This window comes from Akebia trifoliata, chromosome 15 (assembly GCF_017979445.1).
Source record: "Akebia trifoliata isolate Shusen 1 chromosome 15, ASM1797944v1, whole genome shotgun sequence".
Lineage (NCBI taxonomy): Eukaryota > Viridiplantae > Streptophyta > Magnoliopsida > Ranunculales > Lardizabalaceae > Akebia > Akebia trifoliata.
Window position 1 is genome coordinate 7,854,767 of NC_141389.1, and position 26,325 is coordinate 7,881,091.

A 26,325-nucleotide genomic window follows, 5' to 3' on the forward strand; every position below is an offset into this window, starting at 1 on the left:
TTGCACACCACGAGATGAGGTTCCTTCCAAGGAACGTACAATAGCCTGTGGTTGATCGTCGTGTAGTAGGACACCCTGCCCAATCTGCATCTGAGAAAGCAGAAATATCAAGTGTACTATGTGAAGAAAAATGTAATCCCACTTCAATTGTTCCTTTGACATATCGTAGGATACGTCGAACCATTTTTAAATGTGTCATTGTTGGAGTATGCATGAATTGAGATACATAATTAACACTAAATGAAATATCTGGGCGAGTGAGTGTAAGATATTGTAATGCTCCAACAAGACCTCGATAGTAACTTGGGTCTTCCAAGAGAATGTCATTGGAAGAAGTTTTGGTTTTAGCTTCAAGAGGTGTACTCATTGGTTTGCAGTCTACCATATTGGAGCGTTCAAGTATGGTAAGGGCATAGTGGGACTGAGATAGATGAAGCCCCCTATTTGTTGTCGTGATTTCCATTCCAAGAAAGTGGTGAATTGGCCCCAAATCTTTCATTGCAAACTCATTGCTTAATAACATAATGAAATTTTCAACAAGTTCTGGAGTAGATCCTGTAAGCAATATGTCATCCACATAAAGTAGTAAGATTAGTGAACCAAATTCAGAGTGAAAAACAAATAATGAAGGATCAGCTAAACTACAAAAGAATCCAAATTTAAGAAGAAAAGCACTAAATCGATCAAACCAAGCACGTGGTGCTTGTTTTAACCCATAAAGTGCTTTTTGTAGTTTACAAACATATGTTGGATGTTCCGGATCTTTCATTCCTGGTGGTTGCTGCATATAAAGATTTTCAGAAATTAGGCCATGCAAAAAAGCATTTTTTACATCTAGTTGTCGAATAGACCACCGCTTAACAAGAGCGATAGTTATAATCATCCTAATTGTTCCTGGTTTGATCACAGGAGAAAAAGTTTCAGTATAGTCTACTCCATCAACTTGATGATATCCTTTTGCAACCAAACGCGCTTTGAGTCGATCTAATGTCCCATCAGGCTTGAGTTTTGTCTTGAATACCCATTTTGAACCAATGACATTCATGTTAGATGTGCGAGGAACGAGTTTCCATGTTTGGTTTTGATGAAGAGCAGCAAGTTCTTCATTCATTGCTGCTTTCCAACCAGGGTGAGCTAAGGCTATTTTGATATTTTGTGGCTCACGTGGTACATTGTTAGAAGTGATTGTGGTTAAGGCATACTTAGGGTTGGGTTTTACCACACCTAGTTTTGATCTAGTGCCCATGGGATGTATGTTTCCTGAAGAGGGTGGTGTTGGATTTGTTGATCCGGTCAATGTGATTGCTGGCTGTGGGGTTATGCTTTGTGGTATTTCTAAGGTTTCAGGTGTGTGTGTCTCATGTGGTGGTGGATTTTCAAATGTTCCAATGCTGTCATCAATTCTGAGAAGATTATTTTCAAAAATTTCTGTGGTAGTTTGAGGTACTACATTGAGGAGGGGTTGTGGTGAAGGTTCGGGTGACATGGTATCTTGTGAGATTGTTGCTGTGTCTTGAAGTTGTGGTAAGGGACTTAAACATGGAGCTTTGGAGGAGGTTGAATGTGTCCCTACAGAAAGAGGAATATCAGTATGTGGTAACCAAGTGTCAAAAATATTTATAGCCAATGGCTTTGCCGTTGTCATACACGAGTTATTTGTAGGCTTATAAGGAAACACTTGTTCATCAAAGACAACATGTCGGGAAATAAAAAATTTTTTGCTTGATGGATGAAAACATTTATAAGCCTTATGTTTTTCACTATAGCCTACAAAGATGCAAAGAAGCGTTTTAGGATCAAATTTGTGACGCCTTGTGTCCCAAGTGTAGGGAAAACACTTAGATCCAAAGGCCCGAAGTGATGAATAAATCGGATGTTTTCCATGCAATGCAAAATATGGTGTTTCAAAATTGAGAGTTGATGAGGGTAGTCGATTCATGAGATAAACCGCTGTGGAAAAGGCTTCTACCCATAAAAATAAAGGAGCACCACAATGAAACAACATAGTCATACCTAATTCTCTTATAGTTCTATGTCGTCTTTCAACCATACCAGTTTGCTCGGGAGTATATGGAGCTGATATTTGGTGAACAATACCTGTGGAAAGAAAGTGAGTTGATAGTTTGAAATTAACGAACTCACCTCCTCCATCGGAATGAAAGATTCTTATTTGCTTGTTAAATTGTCTAGCAACATATTTTTCAAAGGTTAGATAAGCATTGAAAAAATCAGATTTTTGCCGTAAAGGGATAATCCATGTATACTTTGAAAAATCATCAACCAAACAAGCATAATATCTGAATTTTGCAATGGAAAGATTAGGAGCAGGTCCCCACAAATCGCAATGGATTTTCTCAAAAATACTTGTACTCGAATGTTCCGAACAAGAAAAAGGTAAACGACTAAGCTTTCCTAGTTGACAACTATCACAAAGATGTTGTGATTTTGTTGTCCCTACAACATCAATTAACCCTTTATTTTTTAACATTTGTAGAGCTGAAGATTGAGGGTGGCCGAGACGTTGATGCCAAATTTCTGCTGTGCCAGACTTGAAGCGATTAGAGAAATAAAGTTCTGGTGAAGTGGGTAGGACATAGAGATCACCCTTGCGTTTTCCTGTCATCATCGCTTGTCCTGTTTCCCGTTCCTTAACACAAAAATCCACATTAGAAAATTCACAATTAACAGGAAACTGAGTGGTTAGCTGACTTACAGAGAGCAAATTCTTTTTTAAATTAGGAACTAATAAAACATCATTTAGAGGTAAGGTTGATTTTTTTTGTTTTATATAAGAGTCTCCAATTGCAAGAATTGGCATGGAGGATCCATCTCCTATTAACACTGAGTCGGAACCAAAGTAATGGCGAATGTTAGTTAACATACCTGACTTACCTGTCATGTGATTGGAAGCTCCGGTGTCAGTAGTCCATTCCGTGTCTATTATGGTATTGTCTAGTGTCAATGCTGCAAGTGCTTGTGGAATTTCATCTTGAGGAGTTGATTTTTTTGGTACCCACCAGCATATCTTCGCAATATGGCCCATTATTCCACAGTATTGACATTGCTGATCACGATATTTCTCCCTTTCGGAAGGTGTCATGCGACGTTCACCTGTTGGTGGAGGTCGGCGTTGTGTACTTGCAGGAGAAGAATTGTAGGCTTGACTTGAATCCTTGCTTTGCTGTGCTTGGAATCCACGTCCAGTTGACGTAAATTTTTGTGCTGGTCCATGATGTCTTGAGTTATTTGATTGAGAACGTTGCTGTTGTTGACCATAAAATGCTACTTGATGCGTGAGTGTTGATGCCTGAACATCGGTGTGATTGGAAAACCAATTTCGCCTTTGATCATAATTTTGGAGTTGAGAAACCAACTCAGAATAGGATGGTCGTGGAGGTTTTAACATGGTTGTTGTGAACGTTTCATATTGTGGGCCAAGATTGGTGAGAAGACAGAATACCTTTTCTTGGTCTGGAATCGGCTTTCCAATTGCTGCTAAATTGTCACAGAAACCTTTAAAGGTTCGAATGTGTTCTGTGATTGTTGTGTGGTCTTCTTTTCGAAGATAGGTAAGCTGTTGGCGCAAAGTGAATTCTCGTTCTTGTGATTCTTGGGCATACGCATTTTTGAGAGCATCCCAAACAGCATATGCTGTATCAAGACCAACGACGAGGCCGAGAGCTTCCTCAGAGAGTGTCCCAATGATCCACCCTCGAAGAAGACGATCAGACTTTCGCCAAGTGATGAACGCATCAGTTAATTGAGGATTTGTGTTGTCTGTATTTGAGGAGTTACTTGGGTCTGGTATGACATATTTGTTTGGTGCTGGATCTTCATTTGTGAGATGTCCCACTAATTCTTGGCTTTCAGCAAGAGCTAATGCTTGCTCACGCCACAAGGGGTAGTTATTTGGAGTGAGTCTTAGAGTGATGAAGTTGCCAACATTGAGAGATAGTGTAGCCATGATGAGCGGAAGAAGGTGCTGTGGTTTGTTGCCTAAGGTTCACTACTGCTCTGATACCAAGAGAAAAAAAGATAAAAACTAGAGGAGGAAGAAGAAAGCTTAAATTGATAAGTCTCTTATTCAATTAATTTGCAATTTCACATTAGGCATTACAGGAGGAGTATTTAAACAAGTAATACAATGAAGTAATCCCATAAAATCTGCTACAAAAGATCCTCAGATTTGTAATTGGCATTATTCACCAAAAATTCTGCTATTTTGATTTGGTCTTTAGATAGGATTTTCCATATTAGCTGAAACTGATAAATCTTCATATTGATATGATTTTTCCTGATTTTTAGGACTTGCTGGATCATCATTATAGTTTAAACTTATTGCCATTAGAGCTCCAATACCCCTCAACATCTCTCCATCGATTTTGGCAATATTGTGAGAGTCTTCCCTCTTTTTTTTCCATGAATCTTGTGCTTCCTTTTCGGTAATATTGTGAGAGTCTTCCCCCTTTTTCCTCCAAGAATCTTGTGCTTCCTTATTGCTCCATTGACTGAGTTGTGGTTGATTGAGTTGTGTTTCCTTATTACTCCATTGACTGAGTTGTTTGTTGCTAATATATATTGCTAGTTTCCAGTAGCTGGTTCATAAGGTAAGGTGCATATTCCAACTCATGGACAACATCATTGCCAACACAATCACAAACCTCCCAGTGATTCCTATGCGGTGAGCCTCACAAAGTCTTCAAATGCTCTCATTGAACTATATTGAATGCATTGTTAGCATTGCATGTTTGAGAAAAAAGAAAAACAATGAGACGAGCCTTAAGATTTAAGCTATAATTTTTTTTTTTTTTTTAAGTAACAAAGAACCCAACACAAGAAATAAAGAGAGCAACATAAAAGACATTTTAACACATAATAATTCTAGAACAAAAGATTTTGTTTTTAATTGATAGAGAAGCTAAACTAGAGAACTTTCAAATTGCTTACTATTTCTTTGCCGAATAATGGACATAAATGAATAAATTAGTGTGTTTCCTAAAGCCTTTCTTTTAAAAATACCGTGGTTTTTAAAAATAAACTTTAGAATCATTACCTCAATGAAAGGAAGAACAAGGTGCATTTAACAAACCTCCTTGTTGGATAGTGGCAAATCAGTTCTCCACAATTTCCTTGTACCTCACATGCTCCACCACTCAGCTTGTGTTTTCCATTTATCTATCAAAAGAAAATCCTCCCAATAAATAAAGGAACCAATATGGGGTAACTTAACTGATATTTTTTTTCTGAAAGAATATACACCTTTGAGATATTCATTTGATAACCTAGATTTCATTATCCACTCCTTACTTGGAATCGTCGACTTTGAAGGCATCTACAAGTTGACGATGTAGTTTTATCAAACTTTCAACAAATCGGGAAAAAAATTGTATCTTGACATAATCTCTTAAAGTAACAAGCTATATAAATTTGTAATTGGATGGGATTTGAATAATAATGAGTCCCAAATAGACCTAATTTGATCTAGACATGAGTAAGCAAAGACAGATAACAAAGGCGTATACCATACGCATACATCATACAAGAATATGTATATAGCTTACATGTGAAGACAGATAACAACGTTGCTTTAGAGAGAAGCAAAGAATAAAGGTGAAGGGGGGTGGTAGTGGCCTAGTTGGTGGTGGACCCACTTGAGAGCAATGTTCAATATTGTGGATGGTCAGGATCATACCATCCCAAATAACATTATCAAGACATGGTGGCACACATGCAGTATGAGAACCCAACAATTATGAGAGATTGATGATGAGAAGTGATATAATTGTGGAAAATATTTTAAAATCTCATCCTGAGTTGAGGCAATCTTTCTATATATATATATATATATGGGAAATGTTCAGCAACAAACATTTTGGCAAAACAATTTTCAAAACATGGGTTAGAGGTTTTGGAATGGGCTGATTTTTGGTGAGGATGATCTCTACGGTGAGGAGATCATCCTCACCAAAAATCAGCCCATTCCAAAACTTCTAGCCCCAGTTTACAAGTTGAAAAATTGTGGAGCGTCCATTTTTTGTTAATCATTTTTGATGGGGTTAGAAGTTTTAGAATAGGCTGATTTTTGGTGATGATGATCTTCTCACCGTAGAGATCATCCTCACAAAAATCAGCCCATTCCCAAACCTCTAACCCATGTTTTGAAAAATGTTTTGCCAAAATGTTTGTCAAAATGTTTGTTGCTGAACGGGACCCTATATATATATAAATATTCCAAAACATTCCTGAAATATTCAAACGTTGTTTAAGGTCAATGTTTTATTATGTGGATGAAACATTTTAAAATGGTACAAAACTTTATTGAGAAATTTCAGCAAATGACTTGCGGCACAATCGCTTATACGAATCACACGGTTCTTCCCGAGGCTTTAGAAAAATGGTCACAAACTGTAATGAGAAAACTCCTCCCACGCCATATGGAAATCATAGAAGAAATTGATAAGAGGGTATTTTGCTCGCCCTTATTGTACTTCTATGTGTTATGTTAAATGTGATGAGTACAGAATCATTAAGAACCTTCTTCCAGTTTATAGAAATGGTACATCGTACCCAACCTGATCTTGAGAGTAAGCTTCCCAGCTTATGCATCTTGGATAGCTCCAATCCACAAAAGCTAGTCGTGCAGATGGCAAATTTATGTGTGCTGTCTGCACATACAGTAAGATGATCTCTGCCTAGTTTTTATTTATTTATTTATTTATTTTTTTGTTCCCCCCATTTATTCTTAAGATGATCACCTGTTGATATGTTCAGTTTACTATTTAACTATTTATGTCTCTGATTTCTGTTGATGCTTCTAGATTTAAATTGCATTTCAAAAATCACAGAAACAAAAATGAAAAAGGTCCAGCATTTGAAATCAACAAACAGAAAATCTTTCTCAAGCAATAAAAATGTGCTTTTATTTCCTTAGTACAATTGTCCATAACCATGAAGGCATGCTAGTCTCTGAATAATGTTAAAGTTTTCCATACATGGTTTTGGTCAGCAGAAATTTGCAATTGGTTGAGTTATTTCTTATTTATATAAGTATTAAATGGTCAAAAAATCCCTTATAATATATATATATATGTTGCGTTGGGATGTTGAAATTACTAATTCATGTAGCCCAACGTATCCTGCTATGTTAAGAGAAACATGTACCTAGTGCATACATTTACTTTTGTATTAGATCCTAAATCAGTCTTGTGGCCAATTTGACCTTTATTTCATATTGCTTCTTGTCATCGTTGATTTTAGAAAACAAATAATAGGTCTTGGGACACTTTCCAAGAAGGAAAAAAGTGGCTCAAAACGTTAAAAAAAAATCTTTTGGAACTATTCCATTCATTGACCTCACATTACTGATTTTTTATGGATGGTAAAGACAGCTCCCCACCCCCTCCTTCTCTATTTACTTGCAATTGAATTTGAGTATGCTGTGTTTAGGCTGTTTGTTCTATCTTAAGGACACCCGTTACTGGTGCGGATCACCTCTGTGTACTATTGCCCGATCCCGAGGCATCAAAAGTGCAGTGGACTTTAGATTGCCATAACGGTATTCCACCCCCTGTTACTTCTTAATTTAGTTTATTTGTATGTGTTTATATAAGGCAAAGGGTGCCTTATATTATACTTTGAATGGTAGATTATGTTGTACTTTTATTTTTTATTTGTATTTTTCGAAAAAATAAATAAATGAAAGAAGTGTTTAACCATCTGCTCTATTGGCCCATCGCACAGATTAGCTGGCAATAGTAACACATAAATTTATGGATAGTTTATTTCTCATTGTTTCATTTTCTCTATTTTTGAAGTATCTTATCAAGAAGTGGTTGGGATTATTTGATCAAACTTTAAGCTAGGAAATCTCCTTTGTAGTGTTAACCAACCAACTACCACAAAAAGACTGATCTTGGAGAGGGAGAGAAATCTATAGGGATTATTTGATTGAACTTTAAGCTAGGACATCTTCTTTATGGTGTTAACCAACCAACTACTACAAAAGACTGATTTGTTGGAGAGAGGGAGAACTATGAATATAAGAGGTTCACTGGGCTTAACTAGGGTATGACACCCGAGAGTGGAGGAAAATTACACTCAACAGCCCCCCTCACTTTTATGTTAAGAAAACTTTAAGCTAGGAAAATTTCAATGAATGAGCACACTTTTAAGGGTTTCTTGTTGCTTTTCACCATTCTTGTTGTTACTTTGTGGAGGTTGTGCTATCCTCATTCCTCGTCATCTTACACACCTATTTGATTATGTTTGTACTTAATAGATGACATGTCTATCATGCAATTAGTCCATTCTTTTTTATATGATATTTGGGGCCTTACTTCAATTATGGACTAGACCAAAGTCTCATGTAGGCACATTGTTATAGATTATTATTATTATTATTATTATTATTATTTTGTGATTTGATACAGCATCCAACATGGATTGAACTAAAATCTAGATTTGAGCAGGCACGTGGATAACGACAAGCTGTGTAACAAAGACACAGACATGTGCATAGGTGTCCTGCATTGATATGTTGATAGAAAACCATGACTTAGGTGTCCTGTATAATAGAGGTGTCGCATTAGTTTCTCATGATTTTCTCCAATCCATGACTTAGGTGCTAGACAAATATTTAAAAAGATGGACGTAGGTGCCCTGGAGATTGGAGATTATCTTGGTACTCTCTTTATTTCACTCTCTTCTTATCTCGCCTATATTTTATGCTGTCTTTTGCTTTAATTCACCATTTTTTGTACTGTCATCTGTATCCCATTTGATTACTTTCAGCCCTTGGAGCAATCTTTTCCGCAACAGATTCTGTTTGCACATTGCAGGTATGGAAAGACTTAAAAAGTTGTGTATTGTTTGAACTACTCAAAATAGGAATAAACAAAAACTATAGTTTATTTTATTTGCTGGTACAGGTGCTAAATCAGGATGAGACACCTCTATTATACAGTTTAGTCTTCGAGGAAGGTGTTGTTAATGATGCTACATCAGTGGTACTTTTTAATGCAATCCAGAGTTATGATCTCACTCACATCAATTCCAGCACTACCTTGCATTTTGTTGACAACTTCTTATATTTATTTACCATAAGCACATTGTTAGGAGTGTTTGTAAGTCTCTCTCTCTCTCTCTCTCTCTCTCTCATGTGTGTGTAAGATAAGCCTTCTTCTTTTTCTCTTGCAGAGTGGTCTACTTAGTGCATACGTTATCAAAAAATTATATTTTGGCAGGTTTGTTAATGACTCCACTGTTTACTTCTTATAGGCTATATCTTTAGAGTTATGTTTTTGTATTGGAAAATTTCTTTCTCTGTGTACCAAGTTAAATGTTGTTTTTGTCTCATTATGTTGTAACTTTCAGTGTTATCTTTACTTTTGGTACTTGGTATTTGGTAAAACAGTTTCCCTTAACATTTTAGGAGGTAAAAATTGTAGTGGTTACCCCGTAGACTGCAGACTGTCTACCAGCCTCAGTGTAGCACATGTGGTGCATGTGCAAGAGAGTAGAACCTACCATTCTGCAAGGCTCCACCCTGTCTATGTATATCACATTTGGCACATCATCCATGTAGTCTAACTGACACCACCTTCGTTTTTTTTTTCCATAAAAGCTAAACTAAAACTTAGTAGCAATTAAACTAAAACTTGTTTGCAATATATGTTTCCCTACCCTCACTCCCAAGTCCCCTCTTATACCACTCCCACTTTGTTCAACTAAGTTTGTAGTAAGACTGCTTCAACAATAACAAGTGTGAAATGGTGGACCCTCCTAATGCACCAAGTTTGAACTAGCCTTTTGGGGATTTATTTGTTAATATTAAGACAATGAGATGAGCTCTAATCATTGATTGCATGCATCATTTTTTCTCAGATCGAACACAATTAACTCCTATTAATTGTGACCAACCACAAGCCTTGTCCAAATCTGTTTGTAGGAATATGGTCCTTTCAAGTCTTCCATTGGCGATAGTCAATGAGGTAGCTAGCAAGATGGATTTACGTTTAGGGAATCTCCATGTACTTTATAAAAGGTTGCTCATTATTTAAGTCAGACACTTGGCAAGTACCTTGTCGGTGAAGTTGAATGTTTTTTTACTAGATGGACTTGGTTGTAGTGGCACCCTTGAACTTTCAAATCAAGATTATTAATGTGGGATTGATTAATGTAGGAGTTGTTTTTATGACTAAGCTGGGATTGAACCATGTCCTGGTTAAACTAACTTCGAAAGGATAGGGATACGTGAGTTTGAAACTGGATATGGATAGATATGGAACCTTATGACATTGAGTGGTATTGCAGGTCTCTGTAGTATTGCAGGTCGAAATTGCAGGTTCATATGTTAAAATGTATGCTAAGTGGACAAATCGTGTAAATAAATAATGGCCATCTTGTTTGATTTTATCCATTTATTTGTTTCTTTGTATTTCAGGGTGATCTTTAATGGTAATATGCCGAAAACAAGTGAGAGCATTCATTCACGAAAAGGTACAACGTGATTTTCTTTTACTTTCCATACTTCTGCATCGCTTTCGCTAAATTGTTAAGTAGATTACTTACCCAAAACAACGAACCTCACGATATCCAAGTATTTTGGTTGTATATGATTTATGGCTTTACTATTTTATTTTGCCAGAGTGAGCATGGAGATGGGGTGGAGTATGGGAGATGATTGGCTTCAAGTGCACACTAAATCCAAGAATCATACACATTTGTTTATAATTCATAGAGTTGTCTTTTTTTTTATAGTGAAAATATTCGTGAATGCGTAATTTGTTTTTGAATTTCATAGATGTATTTTTGGTAGATTGTAGCTTATGTTTGGTAAAATATTCATTTACAGGTTGTGGTATCTTTTTATAAACAAGTGATAAGTGAAATTTGTAGTGCCAATAGCAGCTTTTTTTATTTATATAATTGTAGGTTTTATTTTGAATGAATATTTTATTAATATTTTTTTTTACAACATAAGAGGCGATTTTGAACTGCCTTTAATGTTGTTTTTTTTTTTTTTTAAATTAATTTGTTATTAGGGGCGGTTTTTAAACTACCTCTAAAATATAAAAACTGCCCTCAAATAATAATATTTCGAGGCGGTTTTAAAATTGCCCTTAAATTATTATTATTAGAGGCGGTTTTCAAATAGCCTCTAAAATATAAGAATCGCCCTTAAATTATATTCTTTAGAGGCAGTTTTTAAACCGTCATTAAATTATTATTATTAGAGGCGGTTTTAAAATAGCCTCTATAAATATAAGAACCGCCCTTAAATCATATTCTTGAGAGGCGATTTTAAAACCACCATTAAATTATTTTTATTAGAGGCTAGCCTCTAAAATATAAAAAAAAATGCCTTTAAATCATTATTTAGAGGCGGTTTTAAAACCGCCCTTAGTAGGCCACTAAAAGGAATCAGCGATGCCACTATAGTGGGCGGTTTGAAAAAACCGCCCTTAATCATATTGGAGGCGGTTTAAAACCGCCTCTAAATACCTCATTTTTTATAGTGATTTGATCAAATCAAAATCCAATTAACCGACCAATTAAAATTTAAAGTCAATTTAAAATTTAAATTTAAATTAATCAATCCGTTCAAAATTTAAATCAAAAATTAAAACTCAAATCGAAATTCAAAACGAACCTAAGTCAAAATCAAAAAAAAATTTGACAAATCCAAAATTCAAACTCAAATAAAAAATCAATCAATCACGACTCATTAGCGAGAAATTATTGTAGTACGAGTAGCATAGGATCCATGCTCCCATTCTCCAAAAAAAAAAAGAAGAAATAGAAAAAGAATAAAAAAAAAACAAGAGGGAAACGTGGGCACTCTCTTCTTCTTCCTCCCATGTCTTCTTCTCCTTCTCCAACTCCTTCAATAACCACCCACATTCTTCACTCATCTTTCCCATGTCCTCTCTCCCTCTCTCATGTTTTTAGTGGGGAAGAACCACCATAAAAGAAGATGAGAGGCAACCATTAGAGTAGATTTTTTGGCTGCCTTCGATAGAAAGAAAAAAAGAGAAAAACCAGAGAAAAAGGTGCTAATCTTGGCTGGCTGCCATTAAAAATAAATCAGCAGTTTCGTTTCTCTCATCCCTTTGATCTCTACCATCAACCCACGTCTTCAATTCTTCTTCTTCTTCACAACAAAACCTGCAACAACAGCCCTCTTTTCTCTCGATTGCTGCACTTCATTTCTTACAGACCAACAACATCTCCAATGTTTTTGCTGTCCCTCTTCCCCAGTGGGTGATTACTGAATGCCCTTCTTCTTCCTCTCCATTCAACTCACATTCTACCCTCCACAGCAACTCACCTTCCTCTCCACCATAAAACCTGTAAGAGAGCAAAGAAAAAGGATTCTGGATTGACGTCTTCCACTCGTATTCCTTCCCTAAAAACAACAGCAAAAAAAAAAGAGCCCTCTCACTCCTTCCAGACGTTTTCTCTAAACCCCTCTTGCTGCCCCACGCCCTCTCAGACTTTTCTCTATCTCCCAACCTCCATCTCTCTCTCTCAGCCACCACCACCTCTTGGCCTCATACACGAAACAGTAACTCAGCTATTTTTTTTTTTTTTTGTTCTTTTTCACCTATTGCAATACCTCTCAGATCAACCTCGCCGGTCACAGCAAACATTAATCAAGTACTCGCAAGTCTCCGAGTTGGACCTAAAGGAATCCATTTCATTCTATAAGTAAGTATTTTTTTTTTTCTTTTGTTTCCATTTTTTTTCGTTACGTACCGATAGGATTAGAAAATTTTTTGTTTTTTTTTTGTATATTGTTTCTATGTTTTTCTTATTTATTTTTCTTCGCATATTCATCGGGTTAAAATATTTTTTTTTTAGATGCATTTCTATATTTTTTTTTCTTTCAAAATTCTTATTTTATTTTATTTATTTATTTTGTTTATTTTCACATATCAATAGGATAGGAGAATATGTATGTTGTTAATTTGTTTATTGATAGGTTAGGAGAATCATTTTTCCTTTGTTTTGTTTATTTTTATTTTTATTTTTATTTATTTGTTTATTTATTTCATTCTCGATCGCATTTTTAATGCATTTGAATCAATTCACTGATTTTCGAGGTATGTGTAGCGCCATGGCAATCTTTACAATTCCAAATTATTAATGGATCGATTCGTCCATTTTTAGATTAATTGAATTAACTCGTTTATATCAAGTTGGTGGATCGGCTCATTGGGTGTTCATATTGTCAAGTAGATTCATCGAATTTTTAGCCAAGTCGCAAATATTGGAATTGATCAACTCATGAATTTTTGATACATGACAAATTAAGAAATCGATTTTTTTCAAGGAAAATCAATGAGTCAACTCACTGATTTTCATGTGCATTGGAAACCGAAATTTCCCATGAAATTGAACAACGAGTTGGCCCACTGATTTTAGGACACGTGGCCACTCAAAATTTGTGAGTTAACCCACTGATTTTAGGACAAGTGGCAATTCAAAATTTGTGTGTTAACCCACTGATTTTAGGACATGTGGCAACTTAAAATTTGTGAGTTAACCCACTGATTTTAGGACAAGTGGCAACTTAAAATTTGTGAGTTAACCCACTGATTTTAGGACACGTGGCAACTCAAAATTTGTGAGTTAACCCACTGATTTTAGGACACGTGGTAACTCAAAAATTGTATTTCTTTGATTAATAATTTGTGAGTTAACCCATTGATTTTATGCACGTGATAATTTAAAAATCGAATCCTTTTGATCAATAAATGTGTGAGTTAACTCACTAATTTCGATGCACATGACAATTAAAAAAAATTTCTTCAATCAAAATTATCGAGTTGAATCACTGAGTTTGTGTACATTGAAATCTAAAGCTGGATTTTCCCACGAAATGGACGCATGAGTTGATTCACTAATTTTTTGTATGCATTGAATATTTCAAATTGAGATTTCCTATAAAATCGGGCATGTGAGTTAACTCATTGATTTTAATACACGTGACATTTCAAAAATCAAAATTTAAAATTTATGGATTCAAAAACTCACTAATTTAATGCACGTAGCGGTTCAAAAATCGAATCTCTTTGATAAAATATCGTCAATGAGTCAATTCACTAATCTTATATACACGGCATTGAAAATCGATTTCATATTATTCAAAATATGATCGAATTGATCAATAAATTTTTGGTGCCATGTATGCCTCATTAAATCATGTAATTATTTTAACCGTAGGATTTGTTTAGTAAATCCGATGTAATTTGATGATAATTGGACCCTAGTTTGACTTTTAGTCTTTAATTGTTGACCATATGATATTTTTGGATCGTAGTAGGGACTGATCATCTTGATCAGGCGGGTTCGGTGCCTAACACCTTCCGAAATCCGTAATCTGACGCCTTACCCATCTCTTTGATCTACGGACCGACTTATATCCATTTGGAGTTAATTTTGGTTCCTAGACCTAAACTAGGTGACGACTCCCTATTCTTTTAAAAATCCCTGAGATACATAGATTGGACACCTAATCCACTATTTAGCGGACAGCCGGGGGTTTTCACACCCAAAGAGACTTAAACCTAGATATTCAGTCGTAATGACATTTTAGAATTCTGGAGGAAATTATAAGGAAGTTTCAACACATATTTTCAAAGAAATAAAATAAAAAAATAAAAATAAATAAAAAGAGAAGGATACAGTAAGTTCATATCCATATGTTGCTATTCACATCTCACAAATAAATGGCAACGCAAGATGGAGAATGAAATACAAGTCATGAAGGAATCTTGATGCTCGATCATTCACAAGTTCGAAGAAGCAAGCAAAACCAGCCTTTTATCAAATAAGCTCTTGAGAATCTTGTTAACAAGCAAAGACTATCGCAATTTGCTTGGGCTTGATATCTTAAGGGAGCTTAGTCCCTGTTCTCATTCAAAAAAAATTATTCCCTGAACTCCACATTCTGGGGTGTTTGTTTTTTCGTTTAAAAAAAAAAAAAAAAAAACAACTAATATTATTTGATTGTGGAGATTTTCTCAGTTGCCCATACTACCCCGACCCATTAACCATTAAACAATTCATGATGATCTGCAAAGTGATTCATTGAAATTTTTTTAAGGGATTTGTTTTAGAGAAGTAATATGAATTGACATCAAGCGGAAATTTGAATTAAATTTGGAAGGGAAAATCAGGGTTGAAAGGAGGTTGCAATAAAACAGAAAAAATTCGCTAGCTATTCAAATTGCTGTTTGAATGATTACCCTTATTCTTATACAAGGTTGAATGGGATGATCTATCCATTCAACTAAGGTTTGATGGGGCCATGATTGTAGACCGTTGATTAAGGCAATGATGGGGCAGGAATTATGATTTTAAGGACTGAATCAGGATCGACATTTGTGACTGCTGTGGGGGAAAATTCATATTTATGTTTAAAAAAAAAAAAAAAAAAAACAGAAGAAGACGGCTATGTGAGAATGTGCATCTGCATATTAGTGGGTGGATTAAGCCATTCCGGTGTGCAAATAGCCGCCCCTTCGGTTTGTTACAAATAAAAGTCGGTGTGTATTTCTGTTAATAGATTACAACTAGAAAACATTCGAAATAAATTCGAGAAGAAAAAGAAGTCAGAGAATACTTCTATGGGTTTGCAGAAAACCCAGATCTAAATAGATTTCTCTCAATTGCCATTTTTTTTTTCTCGGAGTCGTCAGCTTTGGAGGTTTCAGTTTCATATAAGAAATAGAGAGATCACGAGAGTTCGTAAAGAGCAATTATCAGCAAACGGCGCCTTAAATTTGTCGGGTTTTTTTTTTCTCGAATCTGTGATGTAAAACCATGGTACTATAGGTTTTTGGCTACGGTTCATGGATATGGAACCCAGGGTTTGAATATGACGAGAATCTGATTGGTTTCATTAAGGATTACAGGCTTGTTTTTGATGTTGTATGCATTGATCACAGAGGTATCCTCTTGAATCCGACTTGAAAAATTAGATCTGTTCTTGATTTGTTGAAGCAAAATGCAAGATTGGAGAGCCCTTCTCAAACACGCTGAGTTCAAGAACCAAATCCGTAGATGCTTTTTACTCGTATCTCGTGAAAAAGAATCTACAGTAATGTACAGGACACCACATCATTTTGTCATCTTGTGCCTGTTTAAAGCAAAACTCCTAACACGTGAAACGGTGATGAAATTGGGTTTGATTGTGAGTTTCCTTCTCATGAATTAAGGCCAAATCTTACTAAGCCCATATATTTCACTAATACCTAAGTTTAAGCATTCAGGAACTAATCAAATGTTCGCTTTAGGTTGGTTTACTCTTAAATTGAATCCAACCATTAATACATCCTACACGTCCTTCTAATGACTCTTATCACCAAGTCTAAAATATATACATATATATATATATATATATATATATATATATATATATATATATATATATATATATATATGGGACGGTTCAGCAACCATAAAGTTTGCCAAGTTTGGTGCCAAACATTTTTCAAAATATGGGCTAAAAACTTTGGAATGAGCTGATTTTTTGTAAGGATGATCTCTATGATGAGGAGATCTTCCTCACCAAAAACCAGCCTATTCCAAAACTTCTAACCCCATCAAAAGTGATTTACAAAAATTGGACGGTCCACAATTCTTCAACTTGTAAACTAGGGTTAGAAGTTTGATCTCTTCACCGTAGAGATCATCCTCATAAAAAATTAGCCTATTCCAAAATTTCTAACCCAATCAAAAGTGATTTACAAAAAATGTTTGGCACCAAACTTGGCAAACTTTAGGGCTGCCGAACCGCTCCCTATATATATATATATGGGTTTGGTTCAAGGGATATATGAGAAAACATATGTAAAAACAATGTAACAATAATAAATTTTCACAATATTGGTTAGAAATTTCGGATTGAGCTGATTTTTTATGATTATGATCTCTACGATGGGAAGATCATCCCCCCCCAAAAAAAAAAAATCAGTCCAATCTGAAACTTCTAACCCCATTAAAAGTGATTTAGAATGTGGACCATCGATTTTTTACAAATTTTTGTCAATAATTTCTAAATCACTTTTGATGGATTTAGAAGTTTCTGATTAAACTGATTTTTTGTGAGGATGATCTTCTCATCATAGTGGCCATCCTTGAAAAAAATCAACTCAATCCAAAACCTCTAACCCATATTTTGAAAAACCATTGTTTTTTCATATGTTTTTACATATGGCCCTTGAACCGCCCCCCTATATATATATATATATATATATATATGTATATAGAGTCAGGTTCAAGGGACATATGAGAAAACATATGTAAAAACAATGTAACATTAATAAATTTTCAAAATATGGGTTAGAAGTTTCGGATTAAGTTGATTTTTTTGTGAGGATGCTCTCTATGATGGAAAGATCATAATAATAATAATAATAATAATAATTTGTAAATCACTTTTGATGGATTTAGAAGTTTCTAATTGAGCTGATTTTTTGTGAGGATGATCTTCTCATCATAGTGACCATCCTCGCAAAAAATCAGCTCAATCCAAAACCTATAACCCATATTTTGAAAAACTATTGTTTTTTCATATGTTTTTACATATGGCTCTTGAACCTCCCCAATATATATATAGGGTCCCATTCAGCAACAAACATTTTGACAAACATTTTTCAAAACATGGGTTAGAGGTTTTGGAATGGGCTGATTTTTGGTGATGATGATCTCCTCACCGTAGAGATCATCCTCACCAAAAATCAGCCCATTCCAAAACCTCTAACCCATGTTTTGAAAAATGTTTTGCCAAAATGTTTGTCAAAATGTTTGTTGCTGAACATTTCCCATATATATATATATATATATATATTATAAAACACTACTAAAAAAAAAATCCCGAAAATATTTGATCAAAGAAGATGTTTTCTAAAATTCAAAAAAAAAAAAAAAAAAACAGGACTTTTAGGAAACTGTTTTCTTAGAGGAAAACACTGAGATTTGTACTCTCATTTTTCATCAAATAAATGTAAAATAATTTGTCATCTTATTTCATGAATCTCAATGTAGATTTGTAAAATTTGTTGTCGACACTTCTAAGCGTGGGTTTTCCTATGTGCGGCATAGTCCAGAAAGGGCTACTAACTGATGCAAGACTATTTAGACTCTAGAATTGATGAGGTAGACCTGAAAAATGAATCGATATTGGAATCGATTTAATCATATCTAGGTTCCACTTCCTCAATATTAAAGGACGTCATCTAATTGTCCAAATCATTGAATTTTGAACCATCTAGCAATCCTCTGCCAAGCTAAATTTTAAAAGAAAACCCAGAATCTAAAGACGAAATTTCCATTCTACCCCGCGCCCTCTTTGAAAATGTTTCTCCAAGAGAAACCTCAAGAAGATTCAGCCATTCCAACGATTGAGAGGGAACCTCTTAGAAAATCCACTATATGTAGAAATTTGTAGGAAATCCTATGGCAATCTAGATCTAGGCTGCACTCAGATTCCTTTTGATGTGATTTTTCTCTATTGAAAGAGTTTCTCTCACTAGGATTTCGTTAAAGCTCCATACTTTCAATAAGAGAGTAACTTACTGCCTAATAAACTAATGCATGTGTCGGATCTTAGTTTGATATAATTCAATTATATATATTTCAATATTTTCTAGCTAAATTAGTTCTAATTTTGCAGTACAATCAATTTCAATGTATGCTTTAGTCACCTTTTCTAAAAGTACAAAATAATTTTGATTTATAGACTCTTTTTAAATTTTCTTGAAAATGTTAAATGCCAAAAAATTCGTATGATGAAGTGCAACATTTATTAACTACAAGTATTAGTCATTTTTGTTTATTAGAAATAAATGAACTTTATTAAAATCATAAGGACTAAGTGACATTTCAAACAAATTTAAAAATCATTTCTAAGTACCTTTATGTCCTTGTTTGACTAAAATATGCAAGTAGGAAATATTATACTTTTGCTTGTGAGCAATCTTAGTAAGCATTATACCTTACTATTTATCCTTTAAAAATGTACCATTTAGTCCTACCATAGGTAAACATTCACTTTTAAAACCATCTATATATAATTTGAAGAAAATAAAAATACGTTGAAAATGACTATTTTGACTAATTTTATGAAAGTAAAAGCTTCCTGAATTTATTTTTAGAATGATTCGGCAATAACATTGAATATTTCTATATGCCTTAACTTCACAACTATGTATTTCACGATTGACTTTTTTTTTTCCTGACTTTTTAAGATTTAATCTATATGATACATATGTTATTTTCGTCTCTCATATCGGAAACTATGGATGGAGGAGGATAAAATTGGTTAATCCTTAAACGAGTTAAAATTTTATCCTTTATCCAATTGTTACTTGGTTCGGGATGAGCTCTTGATTGATCCATTCTATCCATACATATGTGAATTGTGTTAAAACATTGTATGGCAAATAAATCATCATTTGCAACTTTTGTAGCATATACACTTCACTGACAGTTGGATTTCACATTTAACTATAATTTTTTCTCTATTATTTATAACATAATTTATAGAAAATTTATTTTTAATTGTTAAAGCAATTATTGCTTCTCTTAATGCAACTACATTACTGTAAATTTTACGATGAACTTAAATTTTTATTAAGAAATGCATCTAATTCACTATTAGAATCATTTTATATTGTAACATTAGATTCAGTTGAACCCTACCTAATGAGATTATGGTTGAAAGGTTAATATGGATTCGATGAGCTAAGCCCATCTCCAAAGTATTGATTTAATGAGCTAGGCTTACCTTGAAAGTTAGTGTGACCGTAATTAGATTAACACATTTCAATATTTTCATGTTTAATCACAAAAAAATAAATTATATTTTTGAAATTTTGGTTATTTTGTAATATATATTCCCATGTTCCTCGGTAAAAAATATCAATTAAAAATTTCTCAATATGATAAATGACCTAATTGAGAATTGTTATTGAATATGTAATCTCTAATGAAATCGATCAAATTCCCATATTTCCACAATTGTACTTGATTTCTTCAACGTGACCTCTATATCAATAAATGATTGCTCTTGAAGACATTGTTGATTCAATTGAGAAAATATAATAAATAAAATATGAGTAATAAGATGATGAAGAATTTAAGATCGTTATATAACTTGAGAGAATTAGTAGCAATGAGAGAGATGAGAGTTGAGAAATCTAGTGAGGAAAATTGAGGGGTTGTTTGTGTTATATGTATAAGAGACGGTAAAAACGGGTAATTTTTTAAAAAAAATATTCATTTGATTAAAAAAGCCACTTGTAATGGCATTTTTTGAGGGCTAATTTATTAAATGGATCAAAACGCCACTTCTAAGGGTAATTTGGGTTCCAATTGGTAAATACGAAAATAATCGTTTCCTTTTTTGCTAAATATTTATTTCCTTCTTTACTAAATCATGTTAATATGCAATAAAGAGATGCAACCTTCTTGTGCAAATGTTTTGATGTTTGAGTGGAACATGGTGTCATATCACTTTAGACAAGCCACACATACATGGGGATGTCGGTGCGATGAATTTGTAAAAGAATATTTCAAAGAGATTTCATACATATATGTGCTGTTCTTTGAGTGCTATGATAACCACATGACTCCTAAGTGGTAGAATAGTGGTTCAACAACCTGGGTGTGGTCCCCAGGATCGGGAGATCGATTTTTCCCACCTGTGATTTTACCAAAAATTTATTTATGGTGGCAGGGAGTATCTACAAAGATTCGTCCCACTTCCAAGGGGGTGGAAACTCTTAGATTGCTATGACCTGAAATATTGGAGTCAGATATCTAATATTTTATAATCTATTTTTTTTTCCCTTTTAGTGTTAGTTTAAAGAATCGCTTAATGTGCTTACCATGTTCTTCTTTGTCACAATAAATGAAAATCTATTTGTAGCATACTAAGAGCACCCATTTTGTAATTAAGTCTGTTGATAGTAGGAACTAGTTTGTGGAAAAGAATCTATGTAATAAAACAAAACTGTAGGTCCCACTTGCTATAATTTTACTCTCTTTCCCAGCTACATCTTTTAGGGTGTGAACATTCAGACAAAAGGAGTGGAATCCACACACTCTCACTTCATTGTCATTCCTCTTCCCCCCCTCCCCCTTCAACTTTATTGTCTTTGCTCTTCTCCCCCTTTCAATAACACTCATCTAACTTTACTATCTAAGTTCCTCTTTTACCTCTTCAACCCGAAAAAGGATGCTCATGCGGGCAAACTATAATTTACCACTACTATGAAAATTTACTTAATGTAGAGGTATGAGTTTTATTTGTTAAATACCCGTTCTTAAGATTAATTTACAGAGAAAATATGAATCTTGCTACCTATATCAGCTTATCGAAACTTTACCACCAATGCACATTTCAGATGGTAAAAGCTATAAGTGAACATCTGCTCAAATTTTTAGTTTTGGTGCAAAGATATAAGTGAACAGGTGGCAGCATGTTTGGGTATAAACATACATTGAGTTACAAGCTTATGAACCAAGCATTGGATAGAGAAAAAAGGGAGGAGAGATGTAATGATTTATACTACAAGAATTACATATGTAGAGCACTATTGCACTATTGTTTTTACGGATACAAACAGGACAGCTTCATACATCACCACTAACTTCAAAAATGCTCTATTATTTTCGAGGGAAGACTGCATAGAAGGTTCGAATCCAAGTTAGGATGACAACAAAACTTGCAGCGAAGAAAGCAAAACCAGTCCATGGATTCCTAAAATGAATGTGTAAGAATTCAACCACAGAGATCTTTGTCTTGCTTTTGTAATGCTTTTCAATGCCCTTTTTAACTTGGTAATAGGCATGAGGATCTGGCACCAAATCATTTGCCAACTCATTGAAGAGTTCAGCAACTTGTTGGTCACTGCCAAGGAAATTGAGGAGTATGCTCTTGGAACGTAACTCCTTCACGTCTTCAGCATGATCGATGAGAGAATCAAGGAAACATATATAGGGTGTGACTTGATAATCATGGGAAGCGTCCGGACACATCTCAAAAGAGATCAAGTTGAGAAACTTGTCTTGAGTCATCGATGACTATCGGGACCTTGGAGGAATGAAAATGGATGTCCTTGAAGAAACTTGTATGGCTCCTCTTAAAGTTAATACCCACTGTTTTAAGTTCTTTGATCGATCGAAATGATTGCCAAACAGCATTACTCGAATCAGATGAATCAAACTCGGGACACTCACCTAACAATTTTGTTCGAAGAAGATCGAGGAGATGAAGAGGTTGTTGCTGTTGTTGATCTCCACTTGAAGTTGAAAACAACACCTAAGGATTCACTTGATGCTTGATAAATTTGTTGACCATTTCTTTACCTTCATTTTCAGGGAATCTAACGCTCATCAGCACCTCGAGAACCAAAAACGGGAGTTGGTTCTCTAGCAAGAACAAGTCTCTCTGTAAGAAGGCCGTAATATAGCAACACGTTGTCAATTCACTGTGCTTGTTATTCGTGATGCATTCAATGAAATGAAGAACAAAGCAACCATCCAAGAACATTATGCGTGTAAATGCTTCATCATCGTATTTTGTTGTGGAGCCTTCGGCGTAGTACTCCCTGGCTTTAGCAACCACCTCTACAACTTTGTTGTTGAAGACCTCAATCCCTATGTCACAACCCGAGACGAATCTCCGTGCTGCTGCATTCTTGAGCTTCTCTATCATCTCGAATTTAGGATTGCCATGGTGATAAGGACCGATAGACGCCACCGCAGGAAGAAAGCATGTGCTTCAATCTCTCGTAACCTCCATGGTATCTTTTGAATTCGTGGCTTGATACCCGTATTTTGATCATCAGTTTCCATCATTATGTCGATCAACCAATCCTCCCTGCTTCTTGGACGGTGGCTAATTTCTATGGTCATACTAGTACGTCTCTCACGTTCATCAGCAATTGAGATAGGCCTAGCACGGCTTCTGGTCATTTCTCCGACTGCTTCAGTAATCAATGTCCCCTCAGACCTTTCCATTGTTGAAACCAAATCGATTTCATTGGTTTGTTCCATTGGAATAAGACTCAAAGTGAGTGATTATCAGTTATAGAGATGGCACAATGTACTTGAATTTATATAACTGTGAACTAACTACCATGTATAGATAGTATTGCTGGAAGTTCTAGGAATCATGGATTATTTGTAAATGATTGGTGCGAACTGAAGTACCAAGTTGGATTACTATTGCAAGTAAGTCTTAAGTATCATGCTTTACTCACTTACCAAGTAATGGAAATTTAGGGCCTGTTTGGATACCAGGAGCAGAACTACTCTTCCAAAGAACAGGAGCTGAAGTGCTCTATGGAGGAGCTGGAAAAGTAATTCTGTGCAGAAAGGGCGTTTGGCAATCAACTCTATGAAGTATTGACAGAAGTACTTTTGTGCTAGAAGTCTGTTTGGGAACCATACTAACTTCTAGAAAAAATACCAGAATACCCTTATATTATACCAGTTACTGTTTTTTATCTTTTAGTGTCATCATATGCCTTCAAACTATACTGTTTTGATATTTTAACTATAAATATTAATATAATATAATATAATAAATATTAATATAATATAATATAATATTTTAAATATTAAATATTAATATATTAATATAATATGTTTAAATCCATTATACTCAAAAATTTTAAAAAAAATTGACAGACTGTCTTTTAGTGTCATAATATGCCTTCAAACTATACTGTTTTTGACATTTTAACTATAAATATTAATATAATATAATATAATAAATATTAATAATATAATATAATATAATATTTTAAATATTAAATATTAGTATAATGTGTTTAAATCCATTATACTCAAATTTAAAAAAAAAAATTGACAGACTGTCTTTTAGTGTCATAATATGCCTTCAAACTATATTGTTTTTGACATTTTAACTATAAATATTAATATAATATAATATAATATTTTAAATATTAAATATTAGTATAATGTGTTTAAATCCATTATACTCAAAATTTTAAAAAAAAAATTGACAGACTGTCTTTTAGTGTCATAATATGCCTTCAAACTATATTGTTTTTGACATTTTAACTATAAATATTAATATAATATAATATAATATTTTAAATATTAAATATTAATATAATGTGTTTAACTATAAATATTAATATAATATAATATAATATAAGATTTTAAATATTAAATATTAATATAATGTGTTTAAATCCATTATACTCAAAATTTTAAAAAAAAAATTTAATATTAATAAATGTTTCTTTCATTTGATTTAAGGGCAAATGAATTAAGAATATTTTCATATAAAATTAATAAAGTTAAGGGTATTTTGGTAAAACGAACCGTTCGATTTTGACTCCCCGCAAGATGAGTTTTGAGAAATAGGTTTTCTCGACTTCTTCACAAAGAGTAATTTCTTGCTCTTGTGCGGAGTAACTCTTTGAAGGAGTTGTTCATCCAAACGCATCCAAACGACTTCTAACTCCCCGCAAGAGTCAGAAGTAACCAAGGAGTCCTATCCAAACGCCTACTTAGTATTTTATGATTTTCTTTCTTTTCTAATGCAGATCCTTGCAGTACCTACAAGTGAAGAATTATGTGCTGTCTCCAAATTGGGAAAAACAAAAGAGTTCGAAGTTGTTGTGAATGTGAACGTGTATCAATCAAGGGATCACTATGATTGAGGTGGGGTTGTCAATGGATCTGGTCCAGATAGGACGGGTCCATTTGGGACCAATATGATAAGGATCGGATAGGGACCAGTACTGATCCGATGAGCATTGGAGCAGAATTTTGTCAGATTGGATTTTTATTGGACCTTGATTTAGGATCCAAACCCGATCCAATAAAATACGATCAGATTCGTATCTGGCCAAACCTGTTTGAAACACAAAATCTAAATGAACTTCGTATATTTAAACAAGGGTGGGGTTCCATAGACACATAAAGCTACTCATAAAGCTACAACATTTTTGTCTTATATGGTTAAAAAAGTTCGGAATGGGCTGATTTTTTGTGAGGATGATCTCTGTGGTGAGGGGATCATCCTTGCAAAAAAATCATTCCATTCCAAAACTTTTAACCCCATTAAAAGTGATTTACAAAAATTGGATGGTCTAAAATTTTTTGACTTGTAAACATAGGGCTAGAAGTTTCATAATGGGATGATTTATGGCAAGGATGATCTCCTCACCATAGAGATCATCCTCACAAAATATCAGCCCATTCCAAACATTTTTGCCCATATAAGACAAAACACATTTAACTTTATGAGTAGCTTTATGTGTATACGGATCCTAATCCTTTAAACAGAAAGCAAAGGTGAGGCTGCAACATTGGAATATTATTAAGAAGGACTTGACTAAGGCGGTTACTTCTTTTTCAGATGTGGTTTTATTCCAAAGCAGTTAACTTGACCTCGATAGCGCTGATTCCAAAGTCTTTGTAATTATCTGTATAAAATCGTTTCTAAAATTTTAGCTATCAGATTGGGAGAGATTCTTCCATGGTTAGTTTCTCAAGAACAGGGGGCTTTCATCAAAGGCAGGAATATTTACGACAATATTGTTATGCCTCATGATACTATTGATGATCTCAATAGAAAAACTCGCGGTAATAATATTGCTCTCAAGATCTATATGAAGAAAAGCTTATGACAGGCTAAAGTGGGGTTTCCTATTGTCGGTTCTCAGGGGGATGGGCTTCTCTACACATTTTATCAAGCTATTTTCGGGATGCATTTCTAGTGCATTTTTCTTAGTTATGGTGAAAGGGACTTCATTCGGCTATTTCAAAGGGAGTCGTGGGCTTTGTCAGGATGATCCTTTATCCCAATGCTTATTTATTTAGCAAATGATCCTATAATTTTCACTAAAGCTACTTAAAAGTCTCTTAGTGCTTTGAAGACTTTCTTGGAAACTTATTAGAATGCCTCGGGTCAAAGGATTAGCTTGGAAAAAAGTAGGTTTTTTCTTCCTAAACTTTATAATACTTCCCATATCCCTTCGATTGTGGATTGCCTAGGGTTTGAGAAGAATGTGCTTCCAGCAAACTATTTGGGAGTTCCTTTGTTTTCGGGTTGGGTTACTAAAGAAATGTGTAGTAACTTGGTTAGGAAGATTGCTTGGAAATGAGAGGGCTGGAAATAGAAAATGCTGAGCGAAGGGGGGCGTGTAACTTTTTTGAATCATGTCTTATCGTCTATTCCAATCTATCTGGTTTCAATTCTTCCAATCCCCAAATATATTTATTCTCAAATTGAAGCTACAACCTTGGAGATGAAACGTAATCCAAACTATA

At 34.4% G+C, this 26,325-nt stretch overlaps 1 protein-coding gene across 3 annotated transcripts; it reads left to right on the forward strand.

Moving 5' to 3' along the window:
• The first annotated feature begins 7,179 nt into the window (after positions 1-7,179).
• On the forward strand, positions 7,180-10,895 carry LOC147384184 (sodium/hydrogen exchanger 1-like). 3 transcript variants are annotated; one of them, XM_086426675.1, is made up of 7 exons: positions 7,188-7,555; positions 8,621-8,680; positions 8,791-8,837; positions 8,928-9,122; positions 9,196-9,242; positions 10,442-10,497; positions 10,646-10,895. In XM_086426675.1, exons 2-7 carry the CDS (start codon positions 8,644-8,646, stop codon positions 10,648-10,650), a joined length of 387 nt encoding a protein of 128 aa, XP_086282801.1. In that variant the 5' UTR covers positions 7,188-7,555; positions 8,621-8,643; the 3' UTR covers positions 10,651-10,895. The 3 variants fall into 3 exon arrangements, with proteins under 3 accessions (XP_086282802.1, XP_086282801.1, XP_086282803.1); XM_086426677.1 differs by having other exon boundaries at positions 7,189-7,555; positions 8,928-9,005; XM_086426676.1 differs by lacking the exon at positions 9,196-9,242 and having other exon boundaries at positions 7,180-7,555.
• The last annotated feature ends 15,430 nt before the right edge of the window (positions 10,896-26,325 follow it).

What these genes read in the sequence shown, in the direction of transcription:
- LOC147384184 (XM_086426675.1), top strand. Translation starts at nt 8,644, where the DNA reads ATGGACGTAGGTGCCCTGGAGATTGGAGATTATCTTG. An exon ending in GCACATTGTTAGGAGTGTTT is followed by an intron (nt 9,123 to 9,195) that starts GTAAGTCTCTCT and finishes TTTCTCTTGCAG; the next exon opens with AGTGGTCTACTTAGTGCATA. An exon ending in AAAAAATTATATTTTGGCAG is followed by an intron (nt 9,243 to 10,441) that starts GTTTGTTAATGA and finishes TTTGTATTTCAG; the next exon opens with GGTGATCTTTAATGGTAATA.